The sequence below is a fragment of the Halichoerus grypus genome, chromosome 2 (genome assembly GCF_964656455.1).
Source record: "Halichoerus grypus chromosome 2, mHalGry1.hap1.1, whole genome shotgun sequence".
Taxonomy (NCBI): Eukaryota; Metazoa; Chordata; class Mammalia; order Carnivora; family Phocidae; genus Halichoerus; species Halichoerus grypus.
In genome coordinates, this window is record NC_135713.1 from 83,681,830 (window position 1) to 83,704,076 (window position 22,247).

Here is a 22,247-nt window from a genome sequence, read left to right on the forward strand (position 1 = left end):
TGGAAAACTCAGAAGGAAAGGTAAGTCTATGGAGAAGAAACACATGGCAGAAACATATTGATCCATTTACTTATTTTATTCACTCATTATACCATAACCACTGAGAATCTACCACATACCAGATACCGTTCTAGGACTGGGAATATATTAGGCAACAAGGCAGAAAAGGTAACTCCTTTTGTGCATCTTATACTCTTCTGAGTTCTCACTACGCCTTTGAGGGCACAAATATGGAAACCAACATTCACAGCAGGGTAGGTCGTTCACATCTAAAACAACCTCAATATTCTAGTGATATTGTACAAATATGGGAAAAAAAAGGAAAGGATTGGGACTATGGGGAATTATAAAGCTATGAACTATTTGACTTCACTAGACAACATAACCGAACACAGTTCAAGAGAGAAAAACAATAAAAGATATTTTTTAACCACACACACACACTGTGGCCTCATTACAAACTTACTTGAAGTAAAGAAATTATACATTTCAGAGGTTTTGAAGACACTGGAGACACATATAAAAGGCACTGAGTAGCCAAATTACTGGTCACTGGTCTGAGAGAGACATTTAGGACCAGTGGTGAGGGATGGAGAAGGGGCCTCCTAAAAGGGCACGTAGAGCTTTGCTGACACATCCCATTAAGAAAATATTAATGCTCAGGACTCACTCAGAGGAGTTAAAAGAAGAGTACAGTGTAAAAGGATGCTGGTTTTGTACCTTAACCTCAGCTCATACCCCGACACTAACCTGGGATGAAAGGGTAGGGGCACTTTATAGCCACAGGGCTGGAAGTGGAGATTTTGTTATAAAGTAAGTGGTTACAGTCTCTTCTGACCACAAAGCATGGTGGTCAGCAGGGGATGTGGAGTCAGGCAGGCCTGGGATTGAAGTCTCACCACAACTAATCATGTGACCCTTGACAAGCTCTATCTATATCTGCAGATGGGAATAGTAAAAGCTCTAGCCCTACCTTTAACCAGCTGCTTAAAATGATTGTTTATAAGACTAAAATATGTATAATTTTTAGTAAGGATTATGTTGAACCATATGAAATTTCCAGTATATTATATACTATTTTACCCACAAAAAAAGGCAACTTCATATTGTTCAATCTAATACAGTATCAGGACTAGAGCAGAGGTACAGTTAATATCAGTTCTTCTTATTTTGTTCCTTGAGCTCTCTTTTAAGTCTTTTATATCTGGATTGACTATCTCTTTGAACCTCATGTGTCTTGTGATCTAAGAACTGAAGTTAAAAGTTTTACATATCCAACAGATATTTTAATTAACCTGTCAAAGTTCATAAATGGCCCTAAATGGGTGACTTAAATTATTATACCAGATTTTTATTTATTTTATTATTTTTTATTTTTTTCTCTTATACCAGATTTTTAAAACATAGTCTTCAAAATATCCTTGAATTTCAATGTGACTTAAAAATGCTGATGACAGCCTTCATCAGCAAATAAATAATAAATGCTATAAAGAATTATATAAAGCACTTTTAATCAGACATGTCCCATTAAATAATAGTCATTGCTTTTTAAAGATTTATTTACTTATTTTAGAGAGAGAGAGTGGGAGAGAGCGCATGTGTGCATGGGGGTGGGAGGGGCAAAGGGAGAGAATCTCAAGCAGGCTCTCTGCTGAGCAAGGAGCCCTCCATGGGGCTGAGGCAGGCTCAATGTCAGGACCCATGAGATCATGACCTGAGCCCAAACCAAGTCAGTTGCTTAACTGACTGAGCCACCCAGGTGCCCCAAGAGTCACTGCTTTTTAAATAACCTGTATTACTCTGTGAGAATTGGAAGGAAATCTCAATTTCTAACCAACTTCTATTATCTGCCATTTTTATGTTAACTCAAATAGAAATTAAAAATTTTTACGTCTTTGTACCACAGTGATTCAATTTACCTTCTGAATGCAATTTAAAACACCATGACTTCTGAAGAATATTAACATAGTTACAAAATTAATTATAGAGTTGATAATGAACACAAGCCACATTTTATTTTTTTCCTTTTTCTCTTGCTTGCTTTCTGCCATGAAACTCCAACCATGAAACAACTACTCCTAAGTTCAACAACACTGGGAGAACTGCTTCCAAATGGATGAAACTGTACCAGAATTCCACTGCAACAGCACATCAAAACATGTCTAAAAGTTGGAATCATCTTCCTTTATTTCTATTCAGAATGTATCTTCTACTATCATAAGAGTAAGCAATAAGCCATTTTTTTAAATTCCTAACAGACCCTTCAAAACAAGAGGAATGTATTGTTGACAGAATAATTTCCTTTTTCTTGACATAGTGTTTTCTTCAAATAACTTCATTTGCCCATTAGATACAATGCATTGGGGCGCATAAGTGGCTCAGTCAGTTGGGCATCTGACCCTTGGTTTGGCTCAGGTCCTGATCTCAGGGTCTTAGGATCCAGCCCTGCATGGGGTTCTGCATGGGGAGCAGTCTGCTCACTCCCTCCCGCTCTGCCCCTTTCTCTCTCTCTCTCTCTCTCACACACACATGAATAAATAAAATCTTTAAAAGAAAAAAGATACAATGCATTGACTATATAATCCTTATATATTGATATTATATATATATATATTATATATTGACATCTAAATGTCAATTTGCATTGCAGATTACTTTGTAAACTGTGAAGGAATACACATAAGGTATTATTATTAAAAAAATACTTACTTTTCACCAGGAGAGCCACAGGTAACATCAGTCAGCAGAGAAAAGGCAAAATTCTCAGTCACTTCAGTGAAGTGACTGAATCCCCTAGTGTCTTTGCGCTTTGGGTTAATAAGAGCACAGAGAATCTCATAAAAAAGATTTCGATTTTCAATACTGAATGCTGGGCTTTTTCCTTCAACAGTTATCTAGAAAAAAAATTCCAGTATGAAAAAATATCTTCAAAAATAAAACTGCTTTAATGATATGTATGGTACAATATATGTTCTTTATTAACAGTTATTAAAATTAGCAAAATAAGGAAGAACCTATGAAGAATTTAAGAAAAATTGGTATCAAAATTATATTTCAAATATACTTGCACTTTAAAAAAGCATAATTATTTATAAAGAAGAGTCATGATAAGCAAAATATTTTTTATTTAATAACTAGATAAAGCCCCAAATGGCTGCATGGATCACTTATTTTTAACTACAATAATTAACATCATGAATTAAAAGTAATCTCACTTTTATATCTACCCCAAGAATTCTTTTTCTCTTTTCAACAACTGAGGAAATAAATATAAGAATATTTGCCAACAATAGAAGCAAGATTATTCTTGACTACCTGTCTTTCCATGAACAGAAGCCACAATCCACCACTAAATTTCTAAAACATCAAATGAAAAAATCCTTTTCTAATCAAGAGTAGTCAGCAGCTCCCGGCACTCTTGCCTTTATCAGGAAGTATGAGCCTTCCTTCCTTAAAGAACTAGGTTATTTTTTGTTTGAGGGACAAGGAGAGTAAGAGGAAAATCGCCTTCATGATTTATTTTGTTTTTCCTTGCCAGAATGACAGGGACCACATCTTTATTGTCTGACCAAGCATGGGTGCAAAGCCATTGACTTGTTATTCCACTATTCTTCTATATCTGAGAAGTCCCTATAAATCCTTCAAAATCCAAATTAGTCATCACTTTCTCTGTGATTTATACACTGTGCCCACTTGCCAATATACATAATCACTCCCTTTGTAACTTGCACATACCTTTATTAATGAATCTTTGACAACACTGAAATGATTTGTCTGTTGCTCCTACCAGTTGAGCTCATTGAGGAAGTTGCCTATGCTCCACATATTATTTTTAAAGCTTTGCAATTTACACAGTGCCAAGCTGATAGCTGAACTCAAGATCTAAGTTTATAAGAATATCCATCTCAAAGATAATAAGGAAGAGTGGAGAATACTCCACAAAGAAAGGATGACAAAAGATACAAAGTAAATCTATTTACCTATCTGGCAATGAAACAAAGTAAAAATTTAACAAAGTAAAAATTGAGCAAATAAAAATTACAATGAAGGAAGCAAACAACCCACTGACTCCTGAAACAATCAAACTGAATATGTTAAATGGAAAAAAAGCTCAGGAAATGCTCCCAGAACTCAGAGAAAATATAACAGATAAATAAAACAAATCTATAACTTACAACAAGCATATAAAAGGGCTTCTTCTGAACATAAATAAGTAGTCATTTCTGATGAGTATAATAATAATATCTAAGATTTACTGAGTTCATCATACAAAAAATGTATACATCGTAGACAGCTGCATGGATTCTATTTTTAAGAAGTTAGAATCTGGGGGAAAATAAAACTTACAAATATGAAACAATTTCACTCAAAATACAAGACCTTATAGAATGAAGTTCAATCTAGTACTTGGAAGTCTTATTCTATACTCTTGAATTTGAGGATACCTTAGAGGTATATATGGATTAAGTACATATGAGATATAAAAATGCTTGCCAGGTAAAGCAGAGGTGACTCTATTTGAATATCAGATAAACAACCAATAATTGTTTGAGACAAGTATATCCTAAATACTTCATGCAAATATTTATTTTGTCATTTGTGATATACTGAAAAATGTATTGTTTACCTGAAATTCAAAGTTTAACAGGGCATCCTGTGTTTTAATGTTGAAATTTCAACCTCACTATATGTGATTATCTACATTTTCAGGGCTTGTTTCATTACTGTCTTATTTGCATTACTATAAATGTCTAAAACATAATTTCTTTCTTTTTTTTTTTTTTTTGTATGTTAGGAATACACAAGGCCCCTCTTAATAGCTATTATTTTTTTCCAACTTTTGTTATTGTAATGTTGAAATAAACATTCTATTACACATGTATTTGCACAAATGTTTCCGACATCCATTAGTTGTCTTTTTTCTTACTCCCCCTCACCACCCAAGTTTTATTGAGATATAATTGACATAGAACATTAGTTGTCTTTTGACTTTCCTTGTGGTATACGCAGAGTGAAATTTTGTTTAAATGTTATATAGTCAAGTTTCATAAACTCATTTCCTTTATGGCTTCTGGGTTTTGTTTTATGCTTTAGAATGAACTTCTCCACATCAAACTTACATATTAAAAACGATTCATCCATGTTTTCTGCTAATACTTTTATGGGTTCAGTTTTACAATCTCTGATTTGTCTGAGATTTATTTTGGAGTAGGGTTTAGGATACAGATCCAGCTCTTTTACTTTCAAATGATTAAGTCACCTGTGTCAATAACATTTACGAAATAAGAATTTTTGACCCATTAATCTGAAATGTCACTTTCAACAGGTGTGAAATTTTCATATGTGCTTGCATTTATTTCTGCACTTTCTGTTCTATTCCATTCATGTCAATGTCTATGCCCATACCAGCGTCACCTGTTTTAATCTCTGTAAGTTCATAATATATTTTTCATATTTAGTGTGATGAGGTCCCTACCATTTTTTTTCTTTTTCATAAAATTTCTGCCCATTCTCACATGTATATTCTTCCAGGTAAATAATGGCATCATTTTGTCCAGGTTAAAAAAAAAAAATAACTTACTGCTACTTTGATAGGGATTATGTTGCTTTTATAGGGTAATTTACAGAAAACAGTTGTCTTTATGATACTGAGTCGACCTCTTGTGGGACAAGGCATAGATTTCTATTTATTCAAGTGTTTCATATTACTCAGCAGAATTTTTCAGTTTTCTTTATATATTATTACATAGAACATTATATAAAATATAAAATGTATTAAATTATTGCATAAGTCAGTTACTCAAATCACTGGAATTCAGTAATGACATACATGTAAAAATTGAATTTGAGAAAACAATATACCACAACATTAAAAAAATTTTAGTAACAATAATATGATTTAAAAATAATCATGTTTGTGGGGCGCCTGGGTGGCTCAGTCGGTTAAGCGCCTGCCTTCGGCTCAGGTCATGATCCCAGGGTCCTGGGATTAAGCCCCATGTCGGGCTCCCTGCTCGGTAGGAAACCTGCTTCTCCCTCTCCCACTCCCCCTGCTTGTGTTCCCTCTCTCGCTGTCTCTCTTTCTGTCAAATAAATAAATAAAATCTTAAAAAAATAAATAAGTAAATAAAAATAATCATGTTTGCTAATGGTTACTCAAAAAAATTAATTACACTTCTCCGTAGGAGTTTCTTTCATAATTCAGTTTCATTATTCATGAAAACCAATCAAGATATACTACTTGAAAACACTAAAGAAATGCTGATTCTAGACCAATAATATGTATGTATAATATGTAGCTCTCTTATATAACTCATTGAGGAAAAAAAAGGAGTGGAATGTCCTTATCTTCTCTAAATCATATGAAAAAAGGTTCTCTTTTCTAAAATGTAGCCACTGTGCATTCTTTCCCTCTTCTTGGCCAAAATCAACTTGTTACTGTCCTATGCCATTTCATCATTAGTAAGTTTAAATAACAATATGTCCCATAGTGAATTCTTATCTCCAGAACTTTCTCTGCATGAAATAGCAGTCACTTCTCTTTGTTTTACAAGTTATTTGGCAGGCTTCCTCTTCTTGCCTGTGTGCTTTATAATTTTCTTTTCTACCTTTCAGGCATCGTATTTTAAGAGACACCAGGAGAAGTAAAATAGGCATGATAGTCTAAAACTCCATTGTTAGCATTTTAAGTATTTAAAGGGTCACCTTGTAAAAATACAGTATTTATAAATTCACATATATGTATTCAAGGTTTTTCATGCTTGTATATAAATATATTGATAAGAAATATCTTAAGAAAGGCCCAAATAAATCCCCGTAAGAGTCTTTTCCTTTAATAATAATTCTTTTCAGATCTCTTCTTTTATTTATTTTTAGGTTACATCTCCATTTAATTTCATCATTTGCAGAAGTGTAAATAAATAAATGGGTTAAAAAGAAAACCAGGTTGATCTAAGGCCACACCATTTGAATGCCTGAAATCATCTAGTCATTTCTTATTTCTCCTTCTCTGAGGGAGTTATCAGGGCCCAGGAGGAGCAGGGAACAAGCAGAGGGCAAGAGCTCCTGTTCCATGAAAGAACTATGTAATCTCTCTTGTTATGGACTCAAAAAACTGAGATGCAATCTCAAAAGAGATTCATCCAGTTTCTAAAGAATCAGAAAGAGCTTTTAGCTTCTGACATCTGACGCCCCCTTTCAGACACTGGGCTGTCCTTACTGCTGCAGTAGATTACTGATCATTCTCCAAGTTTAAGACTGAGATTTCCAGACAGACATCAGTCACATCCAAACACAAGTACAGTGTCAGTTATGATGAATTCCACTCTTATGTTCAGAAACTTAACCCTATCATAATTTCATGATGACTGACATGATAACTGTTTTATTTTTTTAATTTATGAAGTTTTATTAACCCAACTGCTACTGCTTACAAGGGCTTCTTACCTTATCTAATAAATGCATCACGGCGCTGAGCTGTTCATCTGTGCTCTCCGTGGCCACTTTCATGCTGATGCTGTGGAGTACTCTGTTGAGAATGTCACCATCCAGGGGCTGCTGTAACTGATCCGCAAGTCCCCAGAAAGACTGTGAATCCGCATCAGAGACGAGAGTGATGTTAGCAGTCCCATACATTTGATCAATTCTGGCCCCACCTTTTGGGTCGAAAAGCACGATCTGGAAGCGTTTAGGAAATGGATTTAAAGAACCAGTCTCTGGCGTTAGGATGACATCCAATATGGTGTTTCTCTGGCCCGGTTCAAAGACCAGAGTGCCTTCAGTTCTCACAAAATCCTTTCCGGAAAGAGCTGGAGAGATGAGAGTACGGCCAACTGTTTCAGCACTCCTCAACTCCTAGAAATTAAACACCATCACTGAAGTGAAACCGTAACACTTCTGATTTTGTCCTGAACAAATTCTTACTTCTTAAACACATCCTATTTCTCTTAAACAAACTGATGGGCCATAACACCATGAATACTAAAACATGGGGCTTTATACTTCTTCTAATCTCCTAAGATAAATTAGAGAGATAAATACACATCACAGTGATGATGTTAGGAAAGACAGATGCCTTAGGATAGACTGAGGATGAGGATTAGAAAAGAAATGGCATTACTGCCTCACGGAGGTTCTGCACCTGCTGAAAACGGCTCTAAACAACACAGGCTGCATTACGGCAGGAAATATGGAGGGAAAGAAGGAGTATTTATGTTTTCATTCTCACCTACAAAGTTTGGGAAGATGGAGTTTGGAGGAGTAAAAAGAAGGAAGAGGAGAGGCAGGAGGAAGCAGAAGAAATTGGTCTCCTGTTGGTTACACTTTAGTTGTGAAAATACCCTAAAGAATAAGGTCCTGGCCATATAGACTTCTGAATTTGCTCAAACCGTGGTTATTAAAGGTTTGTTTGTTTTTTTTTAAGTGATGCATGGGAACTTAGTCAAGAAAGAACAAAAGAGGGGCTCCTGGGTGGCCCAGTGGAGCATCTGACTCTTGGTTTCAGCCCAGGTTGTGATCTTGGGGTGGTGGGATCGAGCCCTGTGACAGGCTCTATGCTCAGGCCACAGTCTGCTTGGGACTCTCTCTCCCTCTCCCTCCAGCCCTCCCACCAAGTGTGCGTGTGTGCTCTCTCTCTAAAATAAATAAATCTTTTAAAAAAAAGAACAAAAGTAATGTACATTTATTTACTACTGAGCCGACAGATATTAAACTCCTCGTATGTGCCAGGTGGAATACTGTGGCTGTAGATATGAATACCAGAATACCTGCATTCATGGAACCTATTCTAGCAGAAGATATAGGCAGTGCAAAAGTTATAGAATTAACAATGTAATTTTACATGAAGATGAATTTTTGAAGAAAAATAAGACTACATAAGGTAATACAGGGTGATGGTAAAGGTACTATTTTAATACTGCTGGTCATAGAAGCTCCTGATGTGATATTTGAGCAGAGACCTTAGTGGTGGAAACGGACCATATAGGATCTGGAGAGAAATATTCTAGGCAGAGGAATAGCAATTACAGAAACCCTGAGATGGGAACCATCCTAGAATGTTAGAGGAAGAACCAGATGGCCAGTGTGATTAGAAGAAGAATGAAAGTATCAGAAGCTGATGTCAGAGAGGTAGGCAGGGCGAGACCATATACATCCATTATATAAAGAGAGGCAGGAAGACACTGGAGAATTCCAGCAGGAGAATGACACATTTTATTTCAGATCTTCATGAGTACTGTGGCTCTTGTGCACAGGCTAGAGCAGGGGATGAGCATGGAGGCAGGGAGAAGAAATAGGACATTTCTGCACTACTTCATGCAAAACACAATGGTAGCTTGGAATAAGGTTGTATGAGTAGAGGAAGTGAGAGGTGCTCCAAGTGGAAATATATTATGAATGTAGAGTCAGTAGAACTTTCTGGTTAATTCAATGGTGGGTGGAGAGGAAGAGGAGAATAGGGATAGCTGTTTGCCTAAATGAATAATGGGAAACGGGGAAACACTGTTACAGGAGAAATCAGGAGTTCTTTAATATACACAGTAAGCCTGGGATGCCTTTTAGACATTCAAATGAAGATGTGACGTATAAGCAATCAGATATAAGTCCAGATCAGGGGTGGTGAACAGGCTAGAAATAAAAATTGCAGGAGTTCTCATTTTATAGACCATATTTAAAGAAAACAGGTTTAGGTGGCCTAGCCTGCAGAATGAGTCTTGGTGGCCCCCAATGTTTACTGATCAGGAAGACTAACACAGACTACAGGAAGGAGCTGCCAGGGAGGGAAGGGTTAAGAGTAGGAAAAAGTGGTGTTCCAGAAGCCCAAAGGAGAAGAGCATGCTTCTGGAAGGAAGTGACCATTTTTGTCAAAAAATGAAAAGTGGGTGGAGATAAGCGTTTTCAAGAGCATCTGCAGCACAGTGGTAGGAAAATAAAACAAAACAAAACAAAAAAAACTTCCCTGAAAGAAACAACACAAAAGCCTATCGACTTCAGAATGGATACAGTATCCACTGGAAAACCATATAACAGAAAAAGTGAAAGAGTTACACACATCAACATGGGTATTGCTCAAAAACATGGTGAGCAAAAGAAGCACACCATAAAACAACATAATTGGAAGAATCTCATTTGCATAGTTTCCTAAAGAGGTAAACCTGAACAGCACATGGTAGGTGATAAAACTAAAAATAAAAGCAAAGCAATAATTCAATATGAAATTCAGGGTGGAGGTTATCTTCAAGAAGCAGAGAGGTTATCTTACAAGAGAAAAGCAGAACGGTATCAGAGAAGGGTTCACCGTGGCTAGTTCTAGGATTCCGGTAAAGTTGGATTTCTTAAACAGGATGGTGGTGATCTTTTTTTTTTTTTTTTTTTTTAAAGATTTTATTTATTTGTTTGAGAGAGAGAGAATGAAAGAGAGAGCACATGAGAGGGGGGAGGGTCAGAGGGAGAAGCAGACTCCCTGCCGAGCAGGGAGCCTGATGCGGGACTCGATCCAGGGACTCCAGGATCATGACCTGAGCCGAAGGCAGTCGCTTAACCAATTGAGCCACCCAGGCGCCCCAGGATGGTGGTGATCTTCTGACTATAAACTGCATATAAACATTCTGTCCACTGTTTTCTCGTAGACTTTATTTCACAATTCAGACTTTTAAAGGAAATGGAACAATCAAAATGTTCTTGTGTTCATAATATACATGTAACAAACACAAACAAGAAGCATTATGCGATTTAAAAGCAATGACGAAAATCAAGATAGCAATATCCTTTGAATAGCATAGGCAATGGGAGAAGAAGAAGAAAAGTCATGCTCTTTCTTGAACTTGTGTGCTTTGGGCTATAGTACATGCATATATAAATAAAAATATTTGGAACTGGCTTTCAAATACAGCTTAGCTATAGGCTAATTTAAAGATAACTGGAATCAGTGATATTTTTACTATCTCAAATCTTTATATCCCTTAACTTTATGTCACAAATAGGTAGATATAAGGGAACTTATGTTAAGACTATAGTATTTATGTACTGGGAATGCTGACCTGCCAAAGGGTATGTATGCTACAGTTCCTGTTTTAACTATATTATTATAATCTATTTAAAGCAAAATGAAAATTGATATCTTTGTAACAGAATAGTAACTTAGTCCATAATTATTTTCTCATTCCCGCCAGCTACTAGAAAAGAGAATTATATCTCTTTGTCTTCTAGTAATGTGCCCAGGATTCAGAGAGAGAAAATGCACTGGTAAAGAAGGAACAGGAAAATAAAATAATACCAGAGAGGTGAGACTTTTATTTCTATTTTTTAATTAATTTTTTTAAACTTTGAGATAATTATAGATTCACATGCAGTTATAAGACATAATAGAGAGTGATCTCTTGCACCCTTTATTCAGTATCAGTCCTTGGTAACATCTTACAGAACTATAATACATCATAACAGGGATATTGACATTGATAGAGTCAACATACAGAACACTTTCATCACCACAGGGATCCTTCATGTTGATTCTTAGAGTGTTATAAAAATGCTATGAGTTACATGCTAGTGACAGCATGTGTTTTTCAAGGAATCATTTATGACAAATCTAGAAAGAATATAAGTGAATCTGATAGAGATACAGGTATTCAGATTCTTATTTTGGCAACTTCAATCTCACTCTCATTTGAGTGCATGAACTAGTTTATAATGTGCCTCAAATCTCTTTATCATCTCTTCTTCATTTCCAGTACCCCTTCTTCCACTCTACAAAATATATATGATGATATATATTTCACAGGAAAAGAAGAAGAATGAAGCACATATTTTATCCCATTTCTCTTCCTATCTTCAATGCTTGAAAGAAAAAATACTAAAATCTGCCCACTATGAATCAAAATACCTCTGTGTTCATACCACTCACTTCAAGGCTATTTAGAATGGAGTTTATCTCTAGAGTCTCATATGATAGAGAGTTTTGTCTTCTTATTTGCCAAGCTGTGGACTGTCACAAAGACCAGCTTTTCTGTCTGGCAAGCTTCCAGACAGCTCACTACATACAGGTTCGAATCTTTCATCCCTGACTCGCTGCAATTGCTACGGAAACTGGCTGCACATAAGTTGTACTTTATGCACAGCATGTTCTACATGTTTGAGCCCCCCAACAGCGACACAACCAAGTACATACTATGTAGCACTTTGGAAACAACAATACAACAGCAACCACATTTGAAACCTTGAGGCCTAAAGAGTCACCAGGTTTGGAATCTTTAAAGAGGGGAAATGGCAGCATTGACCAGAATGGTGGTTTCCAAACTGTGGATTCCTTTGAGTTAGATGAGTCAAGGAAAAAAAAGGAGGGGGAGAGCTAAGGCGGGCAAGCTCTAATCCCCACAAATGTGCTTCAAGCAGAGTAGATACATACTTTTGTGTTAATATATTAGAGTTTGGCTACTAGAACGAAGTTTAAAGAATAATGCTGGAAAGGTCTATGGTGCTATTTGGACTAATTCCAGGGTCTGGTCACTTAGTGTTACACAGCATTGCCTTTCTGAGTCCCTGGTTACCCACCTACTCCCTCCCTTCCCCCTGAGGTCACCTAACAGGAGGGATGTGAAAAGTGGCAGGGAGACCTCATGAACTCAGGGATTTAAAGAAACCTAAAAATCAATTAGCGTGTGATGTTCTGGAGAAGGAGATTTTCCAATTAGTTCAGATACAGAACACAACAAAGACTCTTACTTTTTGTTTCTGGTCTTTCACAATTACATCCTGGAAAAATTTTAGCTCCCTAGAGATTTTATAGAACAGATTTATGTAAAACACTTTGCATTGTATTATCACCTTTTTTCAAAAAAAAAAAAAAAAAGAAATATAAGACTATCACTTTAAAACATGACCTAAGTGAAACAACTGAACTGTTTCAAGACGAAAGCTTAATGTAATAAACATAGGGTGAATTATGACGGGTATCATGAGAAAATACTGTTACCAACTACTCTTTTTCATTACCTAAGCTACAGGTAAAGAATGAAACCCTAATGTGGGTTAATCTATATATTCCATGCTCACCTGGGTACTGAAGTTAACAGACATCATCAGTCCTGTCCCGGAATCTCTGGCCACCTGCAAACTGATGAAAGTGGCCTTCTTATGAGCCACTGGCAGCCGAGAACCCACAGAAAAGTACACGAGGCTGTGAAGTTCGTCAGTCTGTAAGAACGTAATCGGTGCAAATCTGGCACTATTGTTTATCGCTGCTCCGGCACTTACTTCATACAGTTCCACAAAGAAAGGCATTTCAATGTGAGGTATCTGACAATTAGAAAATGAACAAAGAAGGATGATTACCAATATGTTTCTATTTTTAGCTAATTCCGACATTAAGAAATAGCTTTATTTATATACATAATTATAAAAATAAATACATATCTGGAGATACATTCCGTATAATCTCAGGATTAAGTGCTTAGGTTAGATTACCACAGGGCTTATTTTTTCGGATTTTAAGAAACACCTTTACTCTCTCTGGGTGAGCTCCTTCCTAGAAAATCGGTGTCAGGAGACAAGCTTTGTGTACTTCAATATGCAAAAGGATAAATGAAACATTCATACAATGAAATGCTGTTTGGTAGTTAAAAGGAATGAACCATTTCAGTGTTTTTCACCATGGATGGATCTGAAAACATGTTAATGAGTAAAAAGAATCAAGTTGCATAATTATATAGCACAATACAATATGTAAAGTTTAAAATTAGATAAAGCTTACTACACAATGAATAACTTATGGGATTAAAAGGCACAGCACAGGGAATACAGTCAATGGTACCGTGATGGTGTTGTGTGGTAACAGCTGGTAGCTACACTTGTGAGCACTGCGAAATGTGTGGAAACGTTGAATCACTATGTTGTACACCTGAAATTAATGTAACATTGTGTGTCAACTATACTCAAATAAAAAAAATTAAAATAAATAAAATAACAATTGACAAAAATACTTATATATCAAATAAAAAATAACCTCCCAGGGGCACCTGGGTGGCTCAGTCGTTAAGCATCTGCCTTTGGCTCAGGTCATGATCCCAGGGTTCTGGGATCGAGCCCCGCATCCGGCTCCCTGCTCCACGGGAAGCCTGCTTCTCCCTCTCCCACTCCCCCTGCTTGTGTTCCCTCTCTTGCTGTGTCTTTCTCTGTCAAATAAATAAATAAAATCTTAAAAAAAAAATAACCTCCCAAAATATCACTGTGATAGCAGTTGGTTCAGGTAGAGGGATTGCCTTGGGGATAGGGCAGGGTGTGGAACTGGAGAATGACACTAGGAATAGGGGAGAAAGAGAGCTCCAACTTTGTCTGTAAGGTTTTATTTTTAAAAGATTATACAGAAATATGAACAAATACTGATAACAGTAAATTCTGTAATTTTATGTATTTTTCAAAATTTCCCATAATTATAATATCTTAAGTATCTAGGGCTTCCCTTGATATCTCCTACAGTAGGGCAAACTCAGAGGAAGCAATCTCTTCTTCTACCTACAACTCTATCCAGCCTATTTCCCTTCCTTTCAGCTTCTCCAAGACTACCACTGTTTATCTCTTCTTTTCCCCCTTCTTTCCTGCAGGTAGAGATCCCTTCAAATAAGATTAAAGCACAACTTCTCTATCTCTCAGGATCTTTACCTACTGTACCTGCCTGCTGTCACCAATAAGGTATTTCAACTCAATGAAAATCATTTTTATCTCTAAATACAAACCAGTCTCACTTTACAAGAACCAAGTCAGCAAAAGACTGATAAAGACATTTATCTAAACAGCATTATAGGATTGAACTGACTTTGATCTCAAAAGTTTTTTCTTACAATTATAAGGTTGACATCTGTGTATGAGATAGATATTTTGAATCTAGTGAGATCCATCCAAGACTCTAATTCATCAAAAATCCTATTTGAGATAAAATGCACAATAGAATTGTCAATAACTCCTATATGCAACATTTATTTACAGAGGATGATGGGAGGAATGTAAAGAGGAATAAAACCATGTTCTAATTTTCAAGCAGGTAAGAGTCCAATAGTCAAGATAAAATATGCATAATAAGTTTTTTTTTGTTTTTTTTTGTTTTTTTAAAGATTTTATTTATTTATTTGAGAGAGAGAATGAGAGAGAGAGCACATGAGAGGGGGAGGGTCAGAGGGAGAAGCAGACTCCCTGCCGAGCAGGGAGCCTGATGCGGGACTTGATCCCGGGACTCCAGGATCATGACCTGAGCCGAAGGCAGTGGCTGAACCAACTGAGCCACCCAGGCGCCCTATGCATAATAAGTTTTAACCCTACATATAACTGGTAACTTCCATAAAAAAAGGTACAAAGTCTTTGTAAATTTAGACAAATAAGAATTCTAAATGGAGGGGAGCCTGGGTGGCTCAGTCGGTTAAGCGTTTGGCTCTTGATTTTGGCTCAGGTCATGATCTCAGGATCCTGAGATCAAGCCCCACATCAGGCTCTATGCTGAGCATGGATCCTGCTTAAGATTCGCTCTCTCCCTCTGTCTCTCCCCCTGCTCAGGTTCTCTCTCTCTCTGCCTAAAAAAAAAAAAGAATTCTAACTGGACAGATCAGGGGAGGCATCATGAAGGAAGTGGTATTTTGATCAGTCCCTAAGGGAGAGTTAGGAAACATAAGGCTGTGGGGGTTGAAGTCACAAAATTATTTGAAAATGCCTAGAAAAGGACTTAAATGTTTTCAAGTAGAATAACATCATCAAATGTTTTGAATACTGAAATTTCAGCACAACAGAAAGTATTAGCAGCTAATGAAACTCCTTCTCAAGAAAAGTAAAATATGATAAAATGGTATGTTAAATTAGAAAAAATCAGTGGGAATTTAATATTTTACAAATTTATTTCCTACCTCTATCACTACCAAGGTGAGCCACAGCAGCAGCACCTTTGCCAACCATCAATTCCCATGCATATCTAGAATATACATTTAGATTTCTAAAACTCCTTCTGGTGAAAGAAATCAATTCCTTGGACAGCAGCTGATTGGATGTCTTAGATCAGGAAAAATCAGGATGGCTATGGAACATATGTTATTGCTATAAAGCAAAAATACTTCCAGAGAGTTTTAAAGTAATATGAAAAGACAAAAGATCACATTAATAGGGCTTCTAAGGGCCATGCCACGGCTATTTGAGTAGCAAAAAGAAAGCCATTCAATAAGTAATTAAAATTAATTGATAGAACTAGAGGGTATTATGCTAAGAGAAATAAGTCAGAGAAAGACAAATACCATATGATTTCAACACTTGTATGTGGAATCTAAAAAACAAAACAAATGAACAAACAAAAAAACAGAAACAGACCCAAAAATACAGAGAACAACCCAGTGGTTGCCAGAGAGGGAGGGGGATGGGCAAAACTGGTGAAGGGGAGTGGGAGACACAGGCGTCTGGTTATGGAATGAATAAGTCACAGGGATGAATGATTCAGCATAAGGAATATAGTCAGTGATACTGTAACAGCATTATATGATGACTAATGGTAGCTATACTTGCAGTGAGCATAGTATAACATATAGACTTGTTGAATCACTATGTTGTACTTGAAACTAATGTAGAATTGTGTCAATAAAAAAATAAAGATTTTTTAATTGAAAAAAATTAGTTGAATTTGAGCCTATAAGGGTACTTAAAGGAGAAAAGTTACTGTAGTGTATAAAAAAGTGGTTATAATGGAAAATAAGTGTGAATATAATAGTATGTACTTAATATTTTATTAATTTTAATTTGAAGAAGAGTGTTAACATACCTGGACATTTATATCTTTGATTAAGTATGTATTCATTTATTAAAGAATGATAAACATTCTTTCTATGTAAGTAGGAAGGAGTTAACAAAAAAATTGTGAATAAAATAATCCTTCCTAGAAAAAGTAAGAATTGTACCAAGAATAGCAATAAAGTATTAGGACCTATGAAACACATATAAATGAAGATGAAAACAAGTCAGAAGTGAAAGAATGCTGGTAGTTGCACACAAGTTGAGAGATTACGCAACTGTGTGTTTCATTGTCACAGAAGAGATGAGCTAAAAGAGATGTACTAAGAACACAGATTCGTTATCCCATCTCTTATGAGATTAAAGCCTCTAGGTTGCTCTTCTAAATATAACAAGATACTAACAAGGCAGGCATATATTTCTAACATCTCTAACTGACCAGGTCCATATTCAAGAGCAATAGGGCAGGGGCGCCTGGGTGACTCAGTCAGTTAAGCAGCTGCCTTAGGATCAGGTCATGATCCCAGGGTCCTGGGATGGAGCCCTGTGGCTGCTCAGTGGGGGGTCTGCTTCTCCATCTCCTTCTGCCCCTCCACCCCCCTGCTCATGCTCTCTCTCTCTCAAATAAATAAAGTCTTTTTTTTAAAAAAAAAAAGAGAGAGAGAGTAATAGGGCAATAGTTAATGTAAAGCTGATGCTGTGAAGTTCAAAGAACAAATCACTCTGGAGAAAACACATGGTGTTAAGAAAAATCAACCTGTAAGGCATGAACTTAAAAATATACATATAATGATCTAACAAGTGAAGTCCTAAAATAGATCCCAACCAGATGACCAGCAATCCTCATTTGAAACAACTTTAGACAAGAACCAGGACCCATAATCCCAACAAAGAACAAAGCGGTGATAACCAAGAATATGTAACCTTCTGAAGTAAGTATTATTTCTTTTTTGGAACCAGTAAAATTATTACAATTCCAGGAAGGTATGAAAATAAGTATTACTGTAACCTTAGAGAAGATCAATATAATTGGTACAGTAATCCTCAGAAAGTGAAAAAATAAGTAGAAAAAATGAAAAAATCTACAATATTGTTATTTAGAATGGATTTAAGCATAGTTATATGTTTTGAAACAATTGTATTCATGCATGCTTTTTCTGCGGTTTAAAGTGTTTGGCATGGACAAAGAAACCACGATACTTTTGAACATTCACAATATTATTTCTAGTTTTTGTATTAAATATTTGAGTTTAATAAACTAAGTAGTAGACAAAGAAAAAATACTATTGAGTGCTCCTTAGGCATTAAATTATCACATTAAAAAAAAAAGGTCACACACATTTACTAAATGACTTAAGCTCTGGTAAGTCGGCAGTGACTAATACCATATGAATAATGCAGATTCCTATGGAAAGACAAGGGCATGCTTGTCTCCTAAGTGCCATGTGCAACATGAATGCATAGAAATTTATCCAAATGCTCATCAAGCATGGCCTCAGTGCTTCTTTAGTAGATCAAAACTGAACTCTCTATATATGAATAAAGAATGAGAAAACTTTCATTCTGTGGATGAAATCTATGGATATAATACAATTTGGCCAAAACTACAAGTATGATAAGAGCATAACATTAAACATTCAGAGTAATCAGAGATTTTTTTTTTTTCCCAGAGAGATTAATCTGACTGAAAATGACTCAAGGGACCATTCACACAATGAGCACTTGGTCCAGGAAGAATCTTGGAAATGACAAAAAACAGAAATGGAGAAAACTGATGAGCTTTTTCAATTATTGAGATATTATTGACATACAACATTCTATCAGTTTTAGGTGCACAACTGACGAGCTTACTAAAAAATTCATAATGTAATAATTTGTAAGTCCTAAGTCTATTATCCAGAAAAGAGGTTTAGATATTATGGCTAGGCGAGACACAAAGGATCTCTGCATAACCAATGTGTAAGTTTCAATAAAGTGACTTTAAAATTACTAATTCTAAAGAAATGTAATTAGAAGTTGAAAATACAGCTCTCCTCATCATTTCTTACCTTCCCTGGTTTGAGCTCAATGGTGATCGTGCACTTGGTCTGACCCACTGTACACGTCGTGGTCCCTGACACAGAGAGAAGTTCATCCATCAGGTTCACGCCATCTTTCTTGAGCGTGGCGGCTGTTTTGTTAAGTGTGACTCGCCAAAAGACCTTGACATCTTCAAAGGCCCTAGGAACAAAGCAAAACCTATGCAAATGTGTCTAATGCAGAACGTGTCATCACCGTGCTTACGTGTACCTCTTCACCCAAAGCACAGCACTTCCCTGACCACTGATAATGCTGAAAATAACCAGTTCTCCTCATTACAGTTAAGAAATTAAGGTCAGAGCTTATGTGGCATTCTTCCACCACACTCTATTCAATACTGAGTAAGTATTTCTTAAACTACTATGTACCATGAATGTGGAAACAAATAATACTTTTCTGCCTACTCTGCCTATTGCGTACCAGAAATATGAGAATAAAAATTATAGAGTACCCCTGCCTTCAAGTAAATGTTCTTCATTTGTCAAGAATTCTTCTAAAGGAAACACATTACTGCTAAAAATGGTTGTTATTATAAAAATAAGGGGCAAGAGATGACCTACATTTCCAGAGAATTTACGCCCAAAATGGAAAAGGTCATTTATATCCATGTACGTGGGTGCATACCACATGCACATCTGTAATGAGCATTTGGAAGTTGGGTACTGTAGAGTACTAAGTTGCAAGCAAAATTTTGGTACTCCAGGTTTCCCTAACATTAAACAGTTACACAGAGCAATCAGAGAATAGTAGATATGCCGAAATGATGACTTACATAAGCTGACATCTGTATGGTATTTTATGAAGTACAAAATATTCAAGGTGGCCCTAAGTTATACTCATTAACCAACTATGTTAAATCATAGATTGAGAACGAGAGCAAAAAAACCCCCAAAACCAAAAAAAGACGAGAGCATCTGAACAATGACATACCAAATTCCACACTACCTTCTATTAGCATTTCATCCTGTCTTTACCATTTTATGAATCCAAACTAGATACTGTATAGACACATAGGATGTTACATCTTCTAAATATATATCAACATACCTGTTTGGTTGCCTTGTGACAGTGAGATGCAATCTGCTCTTATCAGCTCCTTCACCCAGCTCCAGTCCACTCTGGGACTCCTCACTGAATCCTACAATGCCATTGTGAAGATCACTCCCTGAGAAGAAAAATGGAGGGTTATAATATACTTCAGACTTTAAAAGATCTCCAGTGCTTCACTCATCTTTCCAGCTCAGATGGTATAAAAATGAGAAATTACAAGTGAGTAGGGGGAGTTACAATTTTTAAAGATCTTTACTAAAAATAGAGTAGAACCAAAATTATAATATCAAGGTAGCTAACACTTTGAGAACATTAGACTAGAAGAAAGAAAACATCAAATCCTATATCCCCGCACTGACATACATGCTCATCTCTCTCTGATGAGATTATTTTATATTTGGTAGCCCTTTACATTTTACATATGTTGACTGTTTAAAGCTCCTATATCCTAATGGAGTAGCAATGCTTTTATTTACTGCTGTATCCTCACTATCAAGAGCAGTGCCCAGCATATTTTAAGTGTTTAAAGAATATCTACTGAATAATGAACTCCATTTAACTGATTTACCTTCCTATAAGAGCATTTATGTTATGCATTCGTTTATTTGCCCCAGAGAAAAACAGAACTATTAATGAGCTCCTAAGTATCTCTGAGTAAAAGAAACACCTCTGAGCAACATTTCAGGTTACATGCACTATCATACTACAAATTGTGTTTAAAATGGAACAAGCCTAGGGTCCACACTACACTGAAATGGTCACTCCAAATCTTTGCCAGCTCATAAACTGGCTTTTCAGATGAGAGAGATGCCAGTAAACAGTTCCTGCTGCTTTCGATTTCCCAATGCCAGTTTTGCAAAGTGATCCTAAAAGCAATGACCCCGAAGCAATAAGCTTCAAAAACCACTTGTACCCATCATTGCGAAACCTGACTGCTGAAGTTCCAAGGAGACAGAACCTCTGAAGTTAGGGGTCAGGATAAGGAAATAGAAAACCGCCTAATGGTCTCACTGGGGGAGAGACAGTAGTCACCAGCCCTTATTCTGCAGGTTTCAAGTTTGAGTAAATGTGGAACCTATTAATTAGGGACCATTTTGTCCTGGTGTCTCATGTGGGCATTGTTTCCACTAGACTGCCAATCATCATCCTCACCCGTTAATCACTACGATCACTTCTTAGCCCTGCATCAGAACATGCCATCAACTTTTTTCTTCAGCAGCACTTGTTTCCTTGTCATTTTGGTGGGAATTTGGTCTTTCCAAATAGATTACAAACTTCTCACAAGCACAAGTGTTTTCTTTTCCAGTGCGATAGCATTTAGCATGGTTTCTATTGAACCTAATACTTCCTTTACCACAACTACAATGACTAATTTGATGTCAAGTTTCTAATTAGATGAATCAAGATTTCTAATGTGCTAATGATCAAACCCAAAACTAAATAAGCTATTTTCTCCTGATATTATTTTGAAAGTTTGTTCTAAAATCTAAACGTGAAAAGACTATGAAGATTAGCTAAAGATAAGAGGAATAGGAAAAATTAATGATGTGGTTAAAAGGGAAATACTTTGTTAAAAAGCCAGGAGAGGAGAAGACAAATAAGGAAATGTGGGGTATATGACCATGCAAATGTACTGCAGACGTTGTCAGGTAAATTACATCACATGACAGTAAGAAGTAGGTATGGAGTTGATTATTTATCATCTGTGTGTCATCAATATACCTTATGTAGGGAAGGTAAGCATTTAGAGTACCGACCTCATCAAGGTTCAACTGAGTGCCTGGGGAGTTAGACTGGGATACCCTTGGGATAGCAAGGAGCCTCCAGTAACCATTTTGACAGGTCTGTGCCTCTGCCAAACTAGTGGCTAAACATTTTGACTGTCATTCCAATAACTATAATTAAATATCTATGTCATGGAATGGGGGAGGAGGTTGTCGAGTCTCAAAATAATTTTAATAGAAAAATATAGATGGCATTAAGCTAATGTGAATCAAAATCAGTAAATAATTTGGTCAATAGAATTAGAATTTACAATACTCAATAAACTGGAGGAACAGGAATAAATAACAATTCTGACTGGTGTAAATTTATTGGGTAACATAAATGGGACGGTGCTGGGTATAAAAGGAAGTTATGCAATTGCAAAATTATGACTAAATTATTACTGAATGGCTAACATACGATAAAAATTCTAGGAGGAGGCATCAAATCCTAAAAGTGGACCATAAAGATGTTTATTCTAAAATTTTCTTTTTATAAAAGAGAAACATAAAGAGTAGACACTAAATGATTTCATTGGGTTTCCCAATTGATGGTTGATCTGGGCCATAAATATAGGCTTCATGACATTTAGTTTTCTTTCCACT

The 22,247-nt window shown here is 36.2% G+C and overlaps 1 protein-coding gene across 1 annotated transcript in view; it reads right to left on the reverse strand.

Annotated features, from left to right (window-relative positions):
• Positions 1–22,247, reverse strand: part of ADGRV1 (adhesion G protein-coupled receptor V1) — a 506,902-nt gene that overhangs the window by 291,177 nt on the left and 193,478 nt on the right. Inside the window, exons 76-80 of the mRNA XM_078067071.1 lie at positions 19,876–19,993; positions 18,798–18,969; positions 13,048–13,290; positions 7,447–7,854; positions 2,710–2,894 (exon numbers count right to left, since the gene is read on the reverse strand). Coding sequence (XP_077923197.1) covers positions 2,710–2,894; positions 7,447–7,854; positions 13,048–13,290; positions 18,798–18,969; positions 19,876–19,993 — 1,126 coding nt within the window. The remainder of the gene's footprint in view (positions 1–2,709; positions 2,895–7,446; positions 7,855–13,047; positions 13,291–18,797; positions 18,970–19,875; positions 19,994–22,247) is intronic.